The following is a 15,678-nucleotide window of genomic DNA, read 5'->3' as shown; positions in this document are numbered from 1 at the left end:
CTACTGATTGGCATCTTTCTGTCTATGCACAGTGTACTTAGAAATCTGCCAATCAGTAGTGTGGGCGGGGTTATACAGAGCTCAGCATTCAGAGAACTGGTAGATGTGCAGCAGATAAATTAGTGATTTTATCCAAGCTGCAGCAAGGAGCCCAGTCATTGATCAGGGTCTCTGCCCCTACATCAAGCTGCTTTCAGATGCGTTAGCAAAAATCTGGTGACAGATTCCATTTAAATATATTCTACTAGTTCCTACAGCAACTACAACACTCATTGTGCGCTTGTATTTAAATCTGTGTTCATTCCTGCTCTATAGGTAGCTTTATTTTTCTGTACTATGTGTTTCATGTAATGCATTAACGTGCCACGACTGTACATACCAATCTTCAGTTGGAGATTTTTCAGACCATTGAATGTATTCTATTTCCAGTCTGTGGGGCTTCACTTTTCTTTCATGTTTGTTGAATTCACACCAGGTTCATTTACTGCGGAATGCTGGAGATGAAGTCACCATTACTGTTTACTATTTCAAGGAAGCACCTTCATTTCTAAAGCTCCCGCTAGGTAAGGAGACTTAAAAAAAAAGTACAGTTTTTTTTTTTTTTTTGGGGGGGGGGGGAATTGAGATCCAAAGATTTGTTGCACTGTTATATACAAGCTGGACAGACTAAAATGACAAACTTTGATATGTTAGCTTGATTCATCTTCCTTTTCCTGGATCTGATCCTGCTGTCACAGCAGGGTCATTTTCCGTACAGATACACATAGATCGGATTTCGCCATTAGAAGGCGTTTGATGACATTTTGATAGTATATACTCAGAATTTGAAGCATGTTTCCCATTTGTATCCCACTGAACAAAGCTGGTAATGAGGTGAATAGATTTTCTTATAAACCTACCAAAACATCAGAGGGTTTCATACCCTAACTCAGAGTGATATCCACCCTCCCGTGAGAACTCCAACAAATACAAAATTTCTCATAAATGTGCACATAAGCTTATAACATATTATTCGGGTTCGCTATATTTTTTACTCTGCTTCCTTATGTACAGCAATAGTTCTCTGTATTAAAATGCTAGATCTATGTAATTACCAGTAGTGGGACCTCTGTGAATAGAAATGTATCCCCTTCCAGACACAAACATCTCGTTTCCACACACGTTTTTTTTTTCTTGTATTGTTTTTCCTTTTGTTTACACAGCTTATTTTTGCAGGATAAATTGTCATTTTTAACATCACCATTAAAGTTACCATATTTGGGGCTCAATTTATCAAAACCTTTATACAATATTTCCACCATAAAAGCCTTAAAAAGTCACAAGTTTGGGCACAAAGCGATGCTGTAATAAAACGCTAATGTGCAGTATGGCATGGCATTGTAGGGTGCACAAGTAGGTTACCCAGACCAATGTGAATTGATAAAGAAGCTTGGCACTCAACTTATAGAGTCCTTATTCAGATGAAGTTTATTATGGCAGTTGGTCCGTTATAGACCTTCATCAGTCCCACTGCTATAGGTATGGTGGAAATGTAGAGAACAAAAGTGCTAGGTAGGCTCCTATTGTAATGCTGTTTCCAAGGAGTATAATAGAAGGACTATGCGGTTTAGTTCACAGTGAGGGTGAATCTGTTATTTATATTTTCTGAGCCCGAATGCTAGGATCCAATTAAGGCATTGGTGATCAGTGGTTCAATGTGTCAGGATGGACGCGGTATCCACCGCTTGTCATGTCGGACACCTTGGAAACAGCATTACAATAGGAGCCTACATAGCGCTTTTGTTCTATACTTTTCCACGATACCTACAGCAGTCGGACAGATGAAGGTCTATAACGGACCGACTGCCATAATAAACTTCATCTGAATAAGGGCTCTATAAGTTGAGTGCCAAGTTTCCTTAGTAATAAAGCACTGTGACTTTTGGTGTTCTCATGCCATTTTGCCCAGCTTCAACAAAATGTGTAGTGTGACAACCCCCAATCCTCACATCTTCGGTATGATGAACAGCGGCATTTGCTTCCCCACAAATCTATCTCCAGTAATTGATCGGAGGTAAACTTTGTGGCAAGGCAGAAATGGCAGTGCACACCACTTTTCAGACAATTAATTAATTCATTGAGAGTCATGCACCTCTTATTGAATCAGGAGCGTCTAACTCCATCATGCTTCCTCACCGTGATCAAAGTGAAAACCACCGGCCTTGATGAATGTGGTCTAAATGTATGGAAAAATTAGAAAAATAGTTCTTTGTTTGGTAGGGAATAGAGAAAAAGTACATTTGACTCAATTAATTTCTTTTTTAGTATTGGCCTAGTAACTTTATTCAACCTGAAATGATCATTTATACAGTTATGGCATTTTATGTTTTGCTGCTTTTAAAAAAAACAAAAAGGTTTTTAAAAAAAATATAGTGTGTGTCCCATATTTGAGACCCCTAATGTTTTTGTCTGTCAGTAAAGATATTTGCTGACTTTTCTTTTTTTTTTTTTTTAGCGAGGCATTGCTTTTTATTAGATTTGTTGGTAGTGACTGAAAAAAGGCAATATTTTCATTTTTATTCCTTTTTTTGTGTGTCTTTACCATAGAGGACAAATGAGGTCATATTGAACCTTACATTTTTTCTTTTTACTTTACATTTACTTTTTTTTTCATATTGATACAAATTTTTTAATCTTTTTTAAACTTTTTTTAACATTTTTGTTAATTCATCTAGGGGAACTTAAACAGGTAAAATATTCTTCAATATTCTCTTGTAATATATTGTAAAAATACCAATTTCAAATGAAGCTATATCTGTAGATCTCTACTATACAGTCAATTCACTGTAAATGAGCTGCAGGTGGCATTATGGATTGATAGAGGGGGGACTCTGCTCTGTCTAACCACTTAAACGCCAAAGTCGTTACTGTTTGTGTCTTCTCAGGATTTAGCTTTAATCGCTGCAGGTACAAGCAGGTGATGGCTAGATAACACAGCCAACACTAACTGTGCTTGGCTCGGGCTTAACCTCATACACCAGCACCCAACATGTAACCTACATGTACATCACCTTTCTGTATCTAACACGTCTATTCGCTGAGAGCCAGTGTTAGTTAAAAATGGGCTCATAGAAAGTCCCTTACCATCCAAGAGTAGTAGAGTTTGGCTGATCGCTTTCTTTGTTGTCGTTGACATTTTCCATTTTTAAAATGACACTTACCGTATACACTCAAGAATAAGCTGACCTGAGTATAAGCCGAGGCACCTACTTTTGCCATGGAAAACTGGGTAAGCTTATTGACTTGAGTATAAGCTGGGTATGCATTGTCCCCTCATCCCTGTAATTGTATGCATGGCTCCTCCATCCCTGTCATTGCAAGCTTGCCTTCCCCGTCCCTGTCATTGGTATGCATGCCTCCCCGTCCCTGTCGTTGTATGCATGCTTCCCCGTCCCTGTCATTGTATGCATGGCTCCCCGTCCCTGTCATTGTATGCATGGCTTCTCGTACCTGTCATTGTATGCATGGCTTCCCGTCCCTGTCATTGTATGCATGCCTCCCTGTCCCTGTCATGGGAGTGGAGAGGCATGCATTTTCATTACCTTAATGAGCGGGGCCACGTGATCGATCGGCAGGAAGAGCTGCTGGCGACAGCGGCCAGAACGAGATGCAGTGCCCGCACCAGGGCGCGCAGGTAGGTGAGTATGATGTGTACTGGAAGCCGGCGGCTCCTGTCCCTGTGATCCTCCATTCCCCCTTCCCCGCTGGCTTTCTGGGACATTGACTGTATAAGCCGAGGGGGGCGTTTTCAGCACAAAAAAAGTGCTGAAAAACTCGGCTTATACACGAGTTTTTAAGGTACTATTTAAGTAGTGAATTCTTTGAAACTGCATATGTGAGAGTTTATAAAACATGAGCTTCCAGAAATAAAATTTAACTACTTTTTGCATTTTTTTTTAGGTTCCCCAGACCCACCCAGTGATCACAGCAGTGGTACTTCATCTCCTCTTTTTGACAGTGGTTTACATTTGAACGGAAACACTTCTAATACAGTATGTAATAAATGTTTCACTAACAATATTATTTTTGTAATGTTGTGAAAATGATTTTGATAATAATAATAATAATAATACAATATACACTCACTGGCCACTTTATTAGGTACACCATGCTAGTAACGGGTTGGACCCCCTTTTGCCTTCAGAACTGCCTCAATTCTTCGTGGCAGAGATTCAACAAGGTGCTGGAAGCATTCCTCAGAGATTTTGGACCATATTGACATGATGGCATCACACAGTTGGCGCAGATTTGTCGGCTGCACATCCCTGATGCGAATCTCCCGTTCCACCACATCCCAAAGATGCTCTATTGGATTGAGATCTGGTGACTGAGAAGGCCATTTGAGTACAGTGAACTCATTGTCATGTTCAAGAAACCAATCTGAGATGATTCGAGCTTTATGACATGGCGCATTATCCTGCTGAAAGTAGCCATCAGATGCCTGTTCTTAGCTGAGAGGAGTGGTACCCAGTGTGGTCTTCTGCTGCTGTAGCCCATCTGCCTCAAAGTTCGACGCACTGTGCGTTCAGAGATGCTCTTCTGCCTACCTTGGTTGTAACGGGTGGCAATTTGAGTCACTGTTGCCTTTCTATCAGCTCGAACCAGTATGCCCATTCTCCTCTGACCTCTGGCATCAACAAGGCATTTCCGGCCACAGAACTGCCGCTCACTGGATTTTTTTTCTTTTTCGGACCATTCTCTGTAAACCCTAGAGATGGTTGTGCGTGAAAATCCCAGTAGATCAGCAGTTTCTGAAATACTCAGACCAGCCCTTCTGGCACCAACAATCATGCCACGTTCAAAGGCACTCAAATCACCTTTCTTCCCCATACTGATGCTCGGTTTGAACTGCAGGAGATTGTCTTGACCATGTCTACATGCCTAAATGCACTGAGTTGCCGCCATGTGATTGGCTGATTAGAAATTAAGTCTTAACACACAGTTGGACAGGTGTACCTAATAAAGTGGCCAGTGAGTGTATATGGATATGGCCAATTCCTAAAGACTATAGGACAAATGGACATAGAGCTGAGACCACAGCTCTAAGAGATAGAGACTTTTTCCAGCACGGAGCACCGGTTTTGTTGTGCTTTATTAGATATTTTCTTGCTGTGTTTTATTAGTGATTCACTTGATTGTCAGTTCATCCTCAGGAATCAATGTTTCCATTTAGTGACAGTAAGCAGAGGAAGAGGAGCAGGCTAGATCTTATGTATAGCTAAGGCCAGACAGTAGACTGGTAAGGGTAACTGTAAAGCAATCATCCTATCAATCCATTGTTCTACCAGCCTAGGCCCATTGGGTGGATGGAGATAGTAGACCCAGGAGAGTTGTCACCACAGGGGATCTCATATACAGCCCCATGTGTTGGAATATGCTTTGTTCTGTGAACTAAAGAAAAATGTTTAAGGGGAGGGAGAAAGAGACACAGGGGTTGAATGAGGCAGTTGTTGGAGTGACTTTGACGTGAGAAGATCCAAGCTGGGATATATGATCTATGGAGTTTTGGAAATTGATTGTTGGCTGGAGCGTTATCTATGAACTACGTTCATGGTATCCATCGCCTGGAGGAACTTAAACTTTGACTGCACACTATAACGGCTGGAGATACCAAAAGCTGTGGGCCACCCAAATGTTGGGAGACAGTGGGTATCGCCTGGTATTGGGCCAGTGGAACTACCAATCTCAGATTGGGAACTTGTGGAATGAGGACATTGTATGTTGGCCACTTACATGGATTTGCTCTACAACCATGGATGTATGGAATAAAAATAGTTGCATCGTTAACCTCTCTAGGTGATTTTTATAACCCTCAACCTCAGATCTTCACTATATACAGCACATATATATGTATATATACAGTGTATATATACTGTATATATATATATATATATATATACACAGCTCAAACATCTAAATGAATGAAATATTCTCATTGAATACTGAATACTTTGTTCTGTACAAAGTTGAATGTGCTTTCAACGTAATCACACAAAAATGATCAATGGAAGTGACATTTTTGAACCAATGGAGGCCTGGATTTGGAGAGACCCCCAAAATAAAAGTGGAAACAAGTCAAAATGAAAATCAAATGAAAAGCAAACCAAGACAAAATTAAAGTGGAAATAATGCTCAGTATTGTGTGCGGCCTCCACGTGCCTGTATGACCTCCCTACAATGCCTGGGCATGCTCCTGATGAGGCGGCAGATGTTCTCCTGAGGGATCTCCTCCCAGACCTGGACTAAAACATCCATCATCTCCTGGACAGTCTGTGGTGAAATGTGACATTGGTGGATGGAGCAAGAATGTCCATCCACCAATGGAAATGACCTGGAAACCATCTGCAGAGACTTTGAAGACTTAGGCAAGAAAGTGAAAGAACTGGGAGCGCAGGTGGTCTTCTCTTCCATCCTCCCAGTGGATGGCCATGGAACAAGGAGGTGGAATAAGATTCTGCAGGTGAACAACTGGCTACGTCGATGGTGCCGTCAGCAAAGATTTGGATTTCTGGATCACGGAGTGAATTACTTATACGATGGACTACTTGCTAGAGATGGGGTGCACCTTACGAAGACTGGAAAGCATGTATTTGGAAGTCGCCTTGCTATACTCATCAGGAGAGCTTTAAACTAGAACAATGTGGGAAGGGAAGCAAAAGGCCAGAAAAAGCCATACAAATGACAAATGCTATTGAGAACTCTGCTATTAGAAGTGGAAAGGAAGAACAAAGACAAAAGAATCTAATTAATAAAAATATTGGTGAAAGAGAAACCTATCACAAACTATAAAATGTTTCTATACTAATGCACAAAGCATGGGCAACAAACAAGGAGAATTGGAACTACTAACACAGGAAAAGAAATATGATGTCATTGGAATCACTGAAACTTGGTGGGACAATACACATGATTGGAATACAAGACTAGAAGGATACAACTTATTTGCAAGAAACAGACTTGATAAACGAGGAGGGGGTGTCGCATTGTATGTTAGAAACGTGTATATCTGCACAGAGATTGAAGCTTCTGAGACTGGGAGTTCTGTGGAAACTGTTTGGGTAAGAATACAAGGACAGAACAATGGAAAGGACACCATTGTAGGCATTTACTACAGGCCGCCTGTGCAAGCTGAAGACATGGATGAACTCTTTATGCATCAAATAGCCAAGTTCTCCAAAAAATATGACATAGTTGTCATGGGAGATTTCAACTATCCAGACATTTTTTGGGAATCTCTCTCAGGCAAAACTAACAGGTCAAGGAAATTCTTATCCTCTCTTGCTGACAACTTTATCTTCCAAAAGGTAGGGGAGAAAACAAGGGGAACTGCTACCTTGGATCTAATCCTTATAAACAGGGAGGAAATGGTTGAGGAGGTAAAAGTGGCTGGGACCCTAGGAGGTAGCGACCATGCTATTTTAGAATTTTGGATAACTAGAGGCGGAAGACCTGTGAAGACTCAGATGTCAAGGTTAGATTTCAGAAAGGCAGATTTTAAGGGATTCAGAAAGAGAATTGGAGGGATCCAATGGCTGGATATCCTTAAAGACAAAAATGTCCAGGAAGGATGGGAAATCTTGAAAAATGAAATTCTCAAAGCACAGTTGTTAACAATTCCCAAAAGAGGGAAGAATAGGAAGCATTTAAGGAAACCAGGATGGATGAACACAGAACTTAAGCACATGCTAAAAAGGAAGAAAAAAATGTTTATAAAATGGAAAGAGGGAGGCATATCTAAAGAAGAATATAATGCTGTCTGCAGAACCTGCAGGGCACAAATCAGATTATCTAAAGCTGAAAATGAATTGAGGCTTGCAAGAGATGTCAAAAGCAATAATAAAGGATTTGGGAGATATGTCAAAAGTAAAAGAAAAGTCAAAGATGCTATAGGATTTTTACAGGATGAAAATGATAAAATGGTAAGACAAGATGTTGAGAAGGCTGAACTTTTAAATTCCTATTTTGCATCTGTTTTCTCTCAGAAAGGAAATGTAGCATCAACTGTTCTTCACTGTCCTATTAAGGGAATAGAAGAATCCAGAATATCTATAAACAGAAAGATAGTGAGGAAACGCTTAGCTAACCTAAATGAATTCAAGTCTCCAGGTCCAGATGAATTACACCCCAGAGTACTGAAGGAGATAGCAGAAGAAATTTTTGAACCCCTCTCCATAATCTTTGAAAATTCTTGGAGAACAGGAGAAGTGCCAGAAGACTGGAGAAGAGCAAATGTTGTTCCTATCTTCAAAAAGGGGAAGAAGGTGGACCCAGGCAACTATAGGCCGGTGAGTCTGACTTCTATACCAAGAAAGATCTTTGAACAAATTATTAAACAACATGTATGTCAGTACCTGGATAAGAATGAAGTGATTAAACAGAGTCAGCATGGGTTTTTAACTAATAAGTCATGTCAGACTAACTTAATTTCCTTCTATGACGGAATCACTGATTGGGTGGATCAAGGAAATGCTGTAGATATAGTATATCTTGACTTCAGCAAAGCATTTGACAAAGTCTCTCATACAATCCTTATTGAAAAAATGACTAAGTATGGAATGGACAAGGCAACTGTTAGGTGGATTCATAACTGGCTTAGTGATCGGACCCAAAGAGTGGTCGTAAATGGCTGCACATCCAGTTGGAAGAATGTCTCAAGTGGGGTACCACAGGGCTCTGTCCTGGGCCCTGTATTGTTCAACATCTTTATCAATGATTTAGATGAAGGAATTGAGGGTAAACTGATTAAAATTGCTGATGACACAAAGCTAGGAGGGATAGCTAATACTAGAGAAGAGAGAGAGAGGATTCAAAAAGATATAAATAAACTGGAGAAGTGGGCAGCAACTAACAGAATGGTTTTTAACAGGGAGAAATGCAAAGTACTACATCTGGGCAATAAAAATGAAAAAAGCATATACAGAATGGGAGGAATAGGGCTAAGTGACAGCACATGTGAAAAAGACTTGGGTATACTAATAGATCACAGACTGAATATGAGTCAACAGTGTGATGCAGCAGCAAAAAAGGCAAATGCAATTCTAGGATGTATTAACAGAAGCATACAGTCTAGATCACGTGAAGTCATTATTTCCCTCTACGCCTCTTTGGTCAGACCTCATCTGGAATATTGTGTCCAGTTTTGGGCACCAGATTTTAAAAAAGACATCAACAAACTGGAGCAAGTTCAGAAAAGAGCGACCAGAATGGTGACCGGTCTGCAAACCCTGTCTTATGAGGAAAGGTTGCAGGATTTGGGAATGTTTAGTTTGCAAAAGAGAAGACTGAGAGGAGACTTAATAGCTGTCTACAAATATCTAAAGGGCTGTCACATTGTAGAAGGATCAACTTTATTCTCATTTGCACAAGGAAAGACTAGAAGCAATGGGATGAAACTGAATGGGAGGAGACACAGATTAGATATTAGAAAAAACTTTTTGACAGTTAGAGTGATCAATGAGTGGAACAGGCTGCCACGAGAAGTGGTGAGTTCTCCTTCAATGGAAGTCTTCAAACAGAGGCTGGACAGACATCTGACTGGGATGATTTAGCGAATCCTGCTTTGAGCAGGGGGTTGGACCTGATGGCCCAGGAGGTCCCTTCCAACTCTACGATTCTTTGATTCTATGATTCTATGATTCTATGCTCCAGATGTGCTCAATTGGATTCAGGTCTGGGTAATGGGCAGGCCAGTCCATAGCTTCAATGCCTTCATCTTGCAGGAACTGCTGACAAACTCCAGACACATGAGGTCTGGCATTGTCCTGCATTAGGAGGAACCCAGGGCCAACTGCACCAGCAGAATCTCATCTCGGTACCTAATGGCAGTCAGGCTACCTCTGGCGAGCACATGGAGGGCTGTGCGGCCCTCCAAAGAAATGCCACCCACACCATTACTGACCCACTGCCAAACCGGTCATGCTGAAGGATATTGTAGGCAGCAGATCGCTCTCCATGGAGTCTCCAGACTCTGTCACATCTGTCACATGTGCCGAGTGTGAACATGCTCTCATCTGTGAAGAGCACAGGGCACCACTGACGAATTTGTCAATCCTGGTGTTCTCTGGCAAATGCCAAGTGTCCTGCACGACGTTGGGCTGTGAGCACAACCCCCATCTGTGGATGTCGGGCGCTCAGGCCATCCTAATGGAGTGGGTTTCTAACGGTTTGTGCAGACACATGCACATTTGTGGCCTGATGGAGGTCATTTTGCAGGGCTCTGGCAGTGCTCCTCCTGTTCCTCCATGCACAAAGGCGGAGGTAGCGGTCCTGATGCTGGGTTACTGCCCTCCTACGGCCCCCTCCACGTCTCCTGTTGTACTAGCCTGTCTCCTGGTAGCGCATCCATCCTCTGGACACTATGCTGACAGACACAGCTACCCTTCTTGCCACAGCTTACATTAATGTGCCATCCTGGATAAGCTACACTACCTGAGCAACTTCTGTGGGTTGTAGACACTGCCTCATGCTACTGTACAGTACCTCTAAGGATGAGAGCAATGACAAAATGCAAAAGGGACCAAAGCAACAGCCAAAAGGATGAGAAATGGTATGTGGTCCCCACCTGTAGAACCACTCCTTTATAGAGGGTGTCTTCCTAATTGTCGATCATTTCTATCTGTTGTCTGTTCCATTTGCACAACAGCAGGAAAAATCGATTCACAATCAGTGTTGCTTCATAACTGGACAGGTTGATTTCACAGAGGTATGATTGACTTGGAGTTATATCGTGTCGTTTAAGTGGTCCCTTTATTTTTTTGAGCACTGTATGTATACATATATATATATTATATATATATACAGTGCTCAAAAAAATAAAGGGAACACTTAAACAACAGAATATAACTACAAGTAAATCAAACTTCTGTGAAATCAAACTGTCCACTTATGAAGCAACACTGATTGGCAATCAATTTCACATGCTGTTGTGCAAATGGAATAGACAACAGATGGAAATTATTGGCAATTATCAGGACACACTCAATAAAGGAGTGGTTCTGCAGGTGGGGACCACAGACCACATCTTAGTATCGATGCTTTCTGGCTGATGTTTTGGTCACTTTTGAATGTTGGTTGTCTTTTCACCCTCGTGGCAGCATGAGAAGGACTCTACAACCCACACACGTGGCTCAGGTAGTGCAGCTCATCCAGGATGGGACATCAATGTGAGCTGTGGCAAGAAGGTTTGCGGTGTCTGTCTGCGTAGTGTCCAGAGGCTGGAGGCACTACCAGGAGACAGGCCAGTACACAAAGAGATGTGGAGGGGGCCGTAGGAGGGCAACAACCCAGCAGCAGGACCACTACCTCAGCCTTTGTGCAAGGAGGAACAGAGCCCTGCAAAATGACCTCCATCAGGCCACAAATGTGCATGTGTCTGTAAAAACGGTTAGAAACCGACTCCATGAGGATAGTCTGAGTGCCCGACGTCCACAGATGGGGGTTGTGCTCATAACCCAACACTGTGCAGGACGCTTGGCATTTGCCACAGAACACCTGGATTGGCAAATTCTCCACTGGCACTCTGTGCTCTTCACAGATGAAAGCAGGTTCACACTGAGCACATGTGAGAGATGTAACAGAGTCTGTAGACTCCGTGGAGAGCGATCTGCTGCATGCAACATCCTTCAGCATAACCGGTTTGGCAGTGGGTCAGTAATGGTGTGGGTGGCATTTCTTTTGGAGGGCCGCACAGCCCTCCATGTGCTCGCCAGAGGTAGCCTGACTGCCATTAGGTACCGAGATGAGATTCTCAGACCCCTTGTGAGACCATATGCTGGTGTGGTTGGCCCTGGGTTCCTCCTAATGCAGGACAATGCCAGACCTTATGTGGCTGGAGTTTTTCAGCAGTTCCTGCAAGATGAAGGCATTGAAGCTATGGACTGACCCACCCATTCCCCAGACCTGAATCCGATTGAGCACATCTGAGACATCATGTCTCGCTCTATCCACCAACGTCACGTTGCACCATAGACTGTCCTGGCGGATGCTTTAGTCCAGGTCTGAGAGGAGATCCCTCATGACAACGTCCGCCAACTCATCCGGAGCATGCCCAGATGTCGTAGGGAGGTTAAGCAGGCACGTGGAGGCCACACACACTACTGAGCATTATTTCCTTGTCTTGAGGCATTTCCATTGAAGTTGGATCAGCCTGTAATTTTATTTTCCACTTTGATTTTGAGTATCCTTCCAAATCCAGACCTCCATGGGAATTTAATTTTGATTTACATTGATCATTTTTATGTTTTCTTGTTCTCAAAGCGTGCCACTTTGTAATGAATAAAGATTTGCAGCTGTGATATTTCATTCAGTGATATCTACGATGTGGTATCATAGAGTTCACCATATTTTTTTGAGCAGTGTATATATATATATATATGTACACAGTCATAGACAAAAGTGTTGACACCATTGAAATTGGTCCAGAAAATGAAGTACGGTATTTCTTACAGAAAATTATTGCAATTACACATGTTTTGTTATACACATGTTTATTTCCTTTCTGTGTATTAGAATAACATGAAAAACATAGAAAAAATGGCAAATTGGACATAGTTTCACACAAAACCCCAAAAATGGGCCAGACAAAAATGTTGGCACCCACAACTTAATATTTAGTTGCATACCCTTTGGAATAAATAATTGGAATCAATCACTTCCTATATTAACCAGCAAGCTTCTTACACCTCTCAACCGGAATTTTGGACCACTCTTCTTTTGCGAACGGCTTCAGGTCTCTCATATTTGAAGGCACCTTCTCCTAACAGCAATGACTGAATATGTATATACAGTGGGGAAAATGGAAAATACGTTTTTGATACACTGCCGATTTTGCAAGCATTCCTAGCTACAAAGAATGGATAGGTCTGTAATTTTGATCGTAGGTACACTTCAACTATGAGAGACAGAATCGAAAAATAAAAAATAGAAAATCACATTGTATAATTTTTAAATAATTAAATTGCATTTTATTGATTTTATTGATCACCTGCCAACCAGCAAGAATTCTGGAACTCACAAACCTGTTAGTTTTTTTTTAAGAAGCCCTCCTACTCTGCACTTATTACTTGTAATAACTGCACCTGTTTGAGCTCGTTACCTGTAAAAAAGACACCTGTCCGCACACTCAATCAATCACACTCAACCTCTTTACCATGGCTAAGACCAAAGTGTGACGACTCCTAGAGTGGACCCTTTGGGTCGTGATACCAACCCACCCATGGCGAGCTGACCTAGTGAGGACCACTCCCTATACAGGAAGTGTCAGGGGCAGACCCAGGGGGGTAGAGTACCACGACTGCTGGAACTAGGTGGCCAGCTCACAGAGGACACGAGAGAGCGTGTTTAGCAATGTGCAGGAGGGAGCACGCAGGATACAAGAGTGTACAAAGCGTGGACACAGGGGCACGCTGGGTATAGGATAATGCTGGGTTTGTACATGGGGGTACGCAGGGTTCAGGACATTACACGGCGTGTACACGGAGGCACGCTGGGTACTGGATAGTGCAGGGCATGTACACGGGGGCACGCTGGGTATAGGAGAGCATATGGCGTGCATTGAGAAGCACACCCGGGTACGAGGCAAAGCAGAGCGCGTGCTGGGAAGCACACCTGAGTAAAAGGCAGAGCAGAGCGCATGCTGGGAAACAAACCTGGGTGCAAGGCAAAGCAGAGGGTGTGCTAAGAAGTACAACAGGGCACATGCAGGAGCAGAGTGTGTGCCAGGAAGCACGACAGAGCACAGGACAGGAGCAGAGTCTGTGCTAAGAAGCATGACAGAGCACAGAGCAGGAACAGAGCATGTGCTAAGAAGCATGGCAGAGCACAGGGCAGGAGCAGAGCGTGTGCTAAGAAGCATGGCAGAGCACAGGGCAGGAGCAGAGCATGTGCTAAGAAGCACGGCAGAGCAAAGGGCAGGAGCAGAGCATGTGCTAAGAAGCACGACAGAGCACAGGGCAGGGGACCTGAATACAGAGAGCGGCCAAGCAGGGATCAAGCAGTCCTAGCAAGGAAGCACAACAATAATCAGGCACCTCCTACAGGAAGACGCAGCCTGATATAGGGCAAGAGTGCTGGGACTTCCCGGTAAGGTCCTCAAGGACCATAGAGATGACGCGTTTGCAGTCAGGGCAGAGAGGAGAGCGCATGCGCACTTAACAAAGACGGACAGCCATAGGATCAAGTGCGAAAGATGCTTGTGCACACCCGATGGGAACCCTGGAGTGGCCACGGCACCAGAAGTGGTGACGTCGGGCACTGAGTCCTGGCCCCGGGAGAGAGCGGCATGACAGTACCCCACTCTTTACGCCCCCTCTTTCTAAGGCTGGAAAGAAACTTAGACAAAATCTGGGGTGCTGGGATATTTTCCCTGGGTTCCTATGACCTGTCTTCAGGGCCAAAGCCCTTCCAATCAATTAGGAAGAGCGTTTTCCCTCTTACCTTCTTCAAGGCCAGGATTTCATTCACCTCAAATTCATCCCCCATGCCAACAGGCTGGATGAAGGATGAAACCGATTGAGTACCACAGGCTTGAGGAGGGACACATAGAAGGAATTGGGAATGCGGAGCGAGGCGGGTAACTTAAATTTGTATGCCACATCATTAATACGCCTGAGCACCTGAAAAGTACCAATGTATCGGGACCTAGTTTGTATGATGGTACCTTAAGGCGAATGTATTTGGAGGAAAGCCACATTTTGTCACCAGGGAGATAAGGAGGAGAGTCCAGGAGCCTTTATCTGCATGTTGTTTCATCCTGTCTTTTGTGAATTCTCTTGATCGGACTTCTGAGTCGGTGCTTCCTCTGGTGGTTATTGCAGGTAGTGGAGCTGGCCGGGTTGATAAAAGTCTGCCACCTTACGACGACGATTGGAAATCAGGGGTTACTGATTGGGAGGATATAAGTGAGCAGGCGTCCCTCAGTTGTTGTTGGTGATTAGTTCTTCCTGTGCATTCTGAGGTCTGCTGTCTCCTGCCTGATCCTGCATTTTTCAGTTAAGTTGTTCATTTGCTAATCCTTTGCATCTGATCTGGTTTTGCCTCTTTCTGCTTTGCTGTGAGGGTTCAGCATGCTCCCTGCTGGGGCTGTGCTGGACCCTGCTCCATATGTTGCAGCTTGTGTCAGTTTGTTCAGTCCCCTGTTATATTAGTCTCTTTTGCTTTGCTGCCAGTTTCACCAGAATGCTGATATAGTGGGGGAGAGGTCATGAGACCTCAGTGTTTTTGTACATCAGACGTGTTGGATTTTTTAGGGTTTTTGCGTGATTGCAGACAGCGTCTTTCCTTTCCTATCCTATCTAGACAGTTTGGTCCCCATTATTTGCTCATTCTATTTTCTGTGTGTGTTTGCGACTCATCTTGTCTCACCGACAATATATGTTTGGGGGCTATCTATTTCCTTGGGGTTCTACTCCGGGGCAGTTTAGATTTCACATCTCTTGCTTTAGGCTTAATTAGTTGTCCAGCTGTGCCAAGGCGTCTAGGGCATCGTAGATACGCCCCATGGCTACTGCTAGTTGTGTTGTTAGGATTAGTGGTCTGCAATCCGCTAAGTTACCAACCGTTCTGGTTTCCTGGTGGCCTAGCCTATTCCAGCCATCCTTCTCGGTGACCTATTCATAACAGAATCACCAGCCTAAACTGTAG

At 43.2% G+C, this 15,678-nt stretch overlaps 1 protein-coding gene across 1 annotated transcript in view; it reads left to right on the top strand.

Annotated features, from left to right (window-relative positions):
- SNTG2 (syntrophin gamma 2) overlaps window positions 1–15,678 on the top strand; it is a 977,025-nt gene that overhangs the window by 534,736 nt on the left and 426,611 nt on the right. The window contains exons 7-8 of the mRNA XM_073576436.1: window positions 476–563; window positions 3,940–4,031. Of these exons, the coding sequence (XP_073432537.1) occupies window positions 476–563; window positions 3,940–4,031 (180 nt within the window). The remainder of the gene's footprint in view (window positions 1–475; window positions 564–3,939; window positions 4,032–15,678) is intronic.

The sequence above is a fragment of the Dendrobates tinctorius genome, unplaced genomic scaffold (genome assembly GCF_039654945.1).
Source record: "Dendrobates tinctorius isolate UK_male_01 unplaced genomic scaffold, ASM3965494v1 ptg000049l, whole genome shotgun sequence".
Taxonomy (NCBI): domain Eukaryota; kingdom Metazoa; phylum Chordata; class Amphibia; order Anura; family Dendrobatidae; genus Dendrobates; species Dendrobates tinctorius.
The sequence above is the reverse complement of the archived record's forward strand: the minus strand, read 5'-3'. Positions and strand labels throughout refer to the sequence as shown.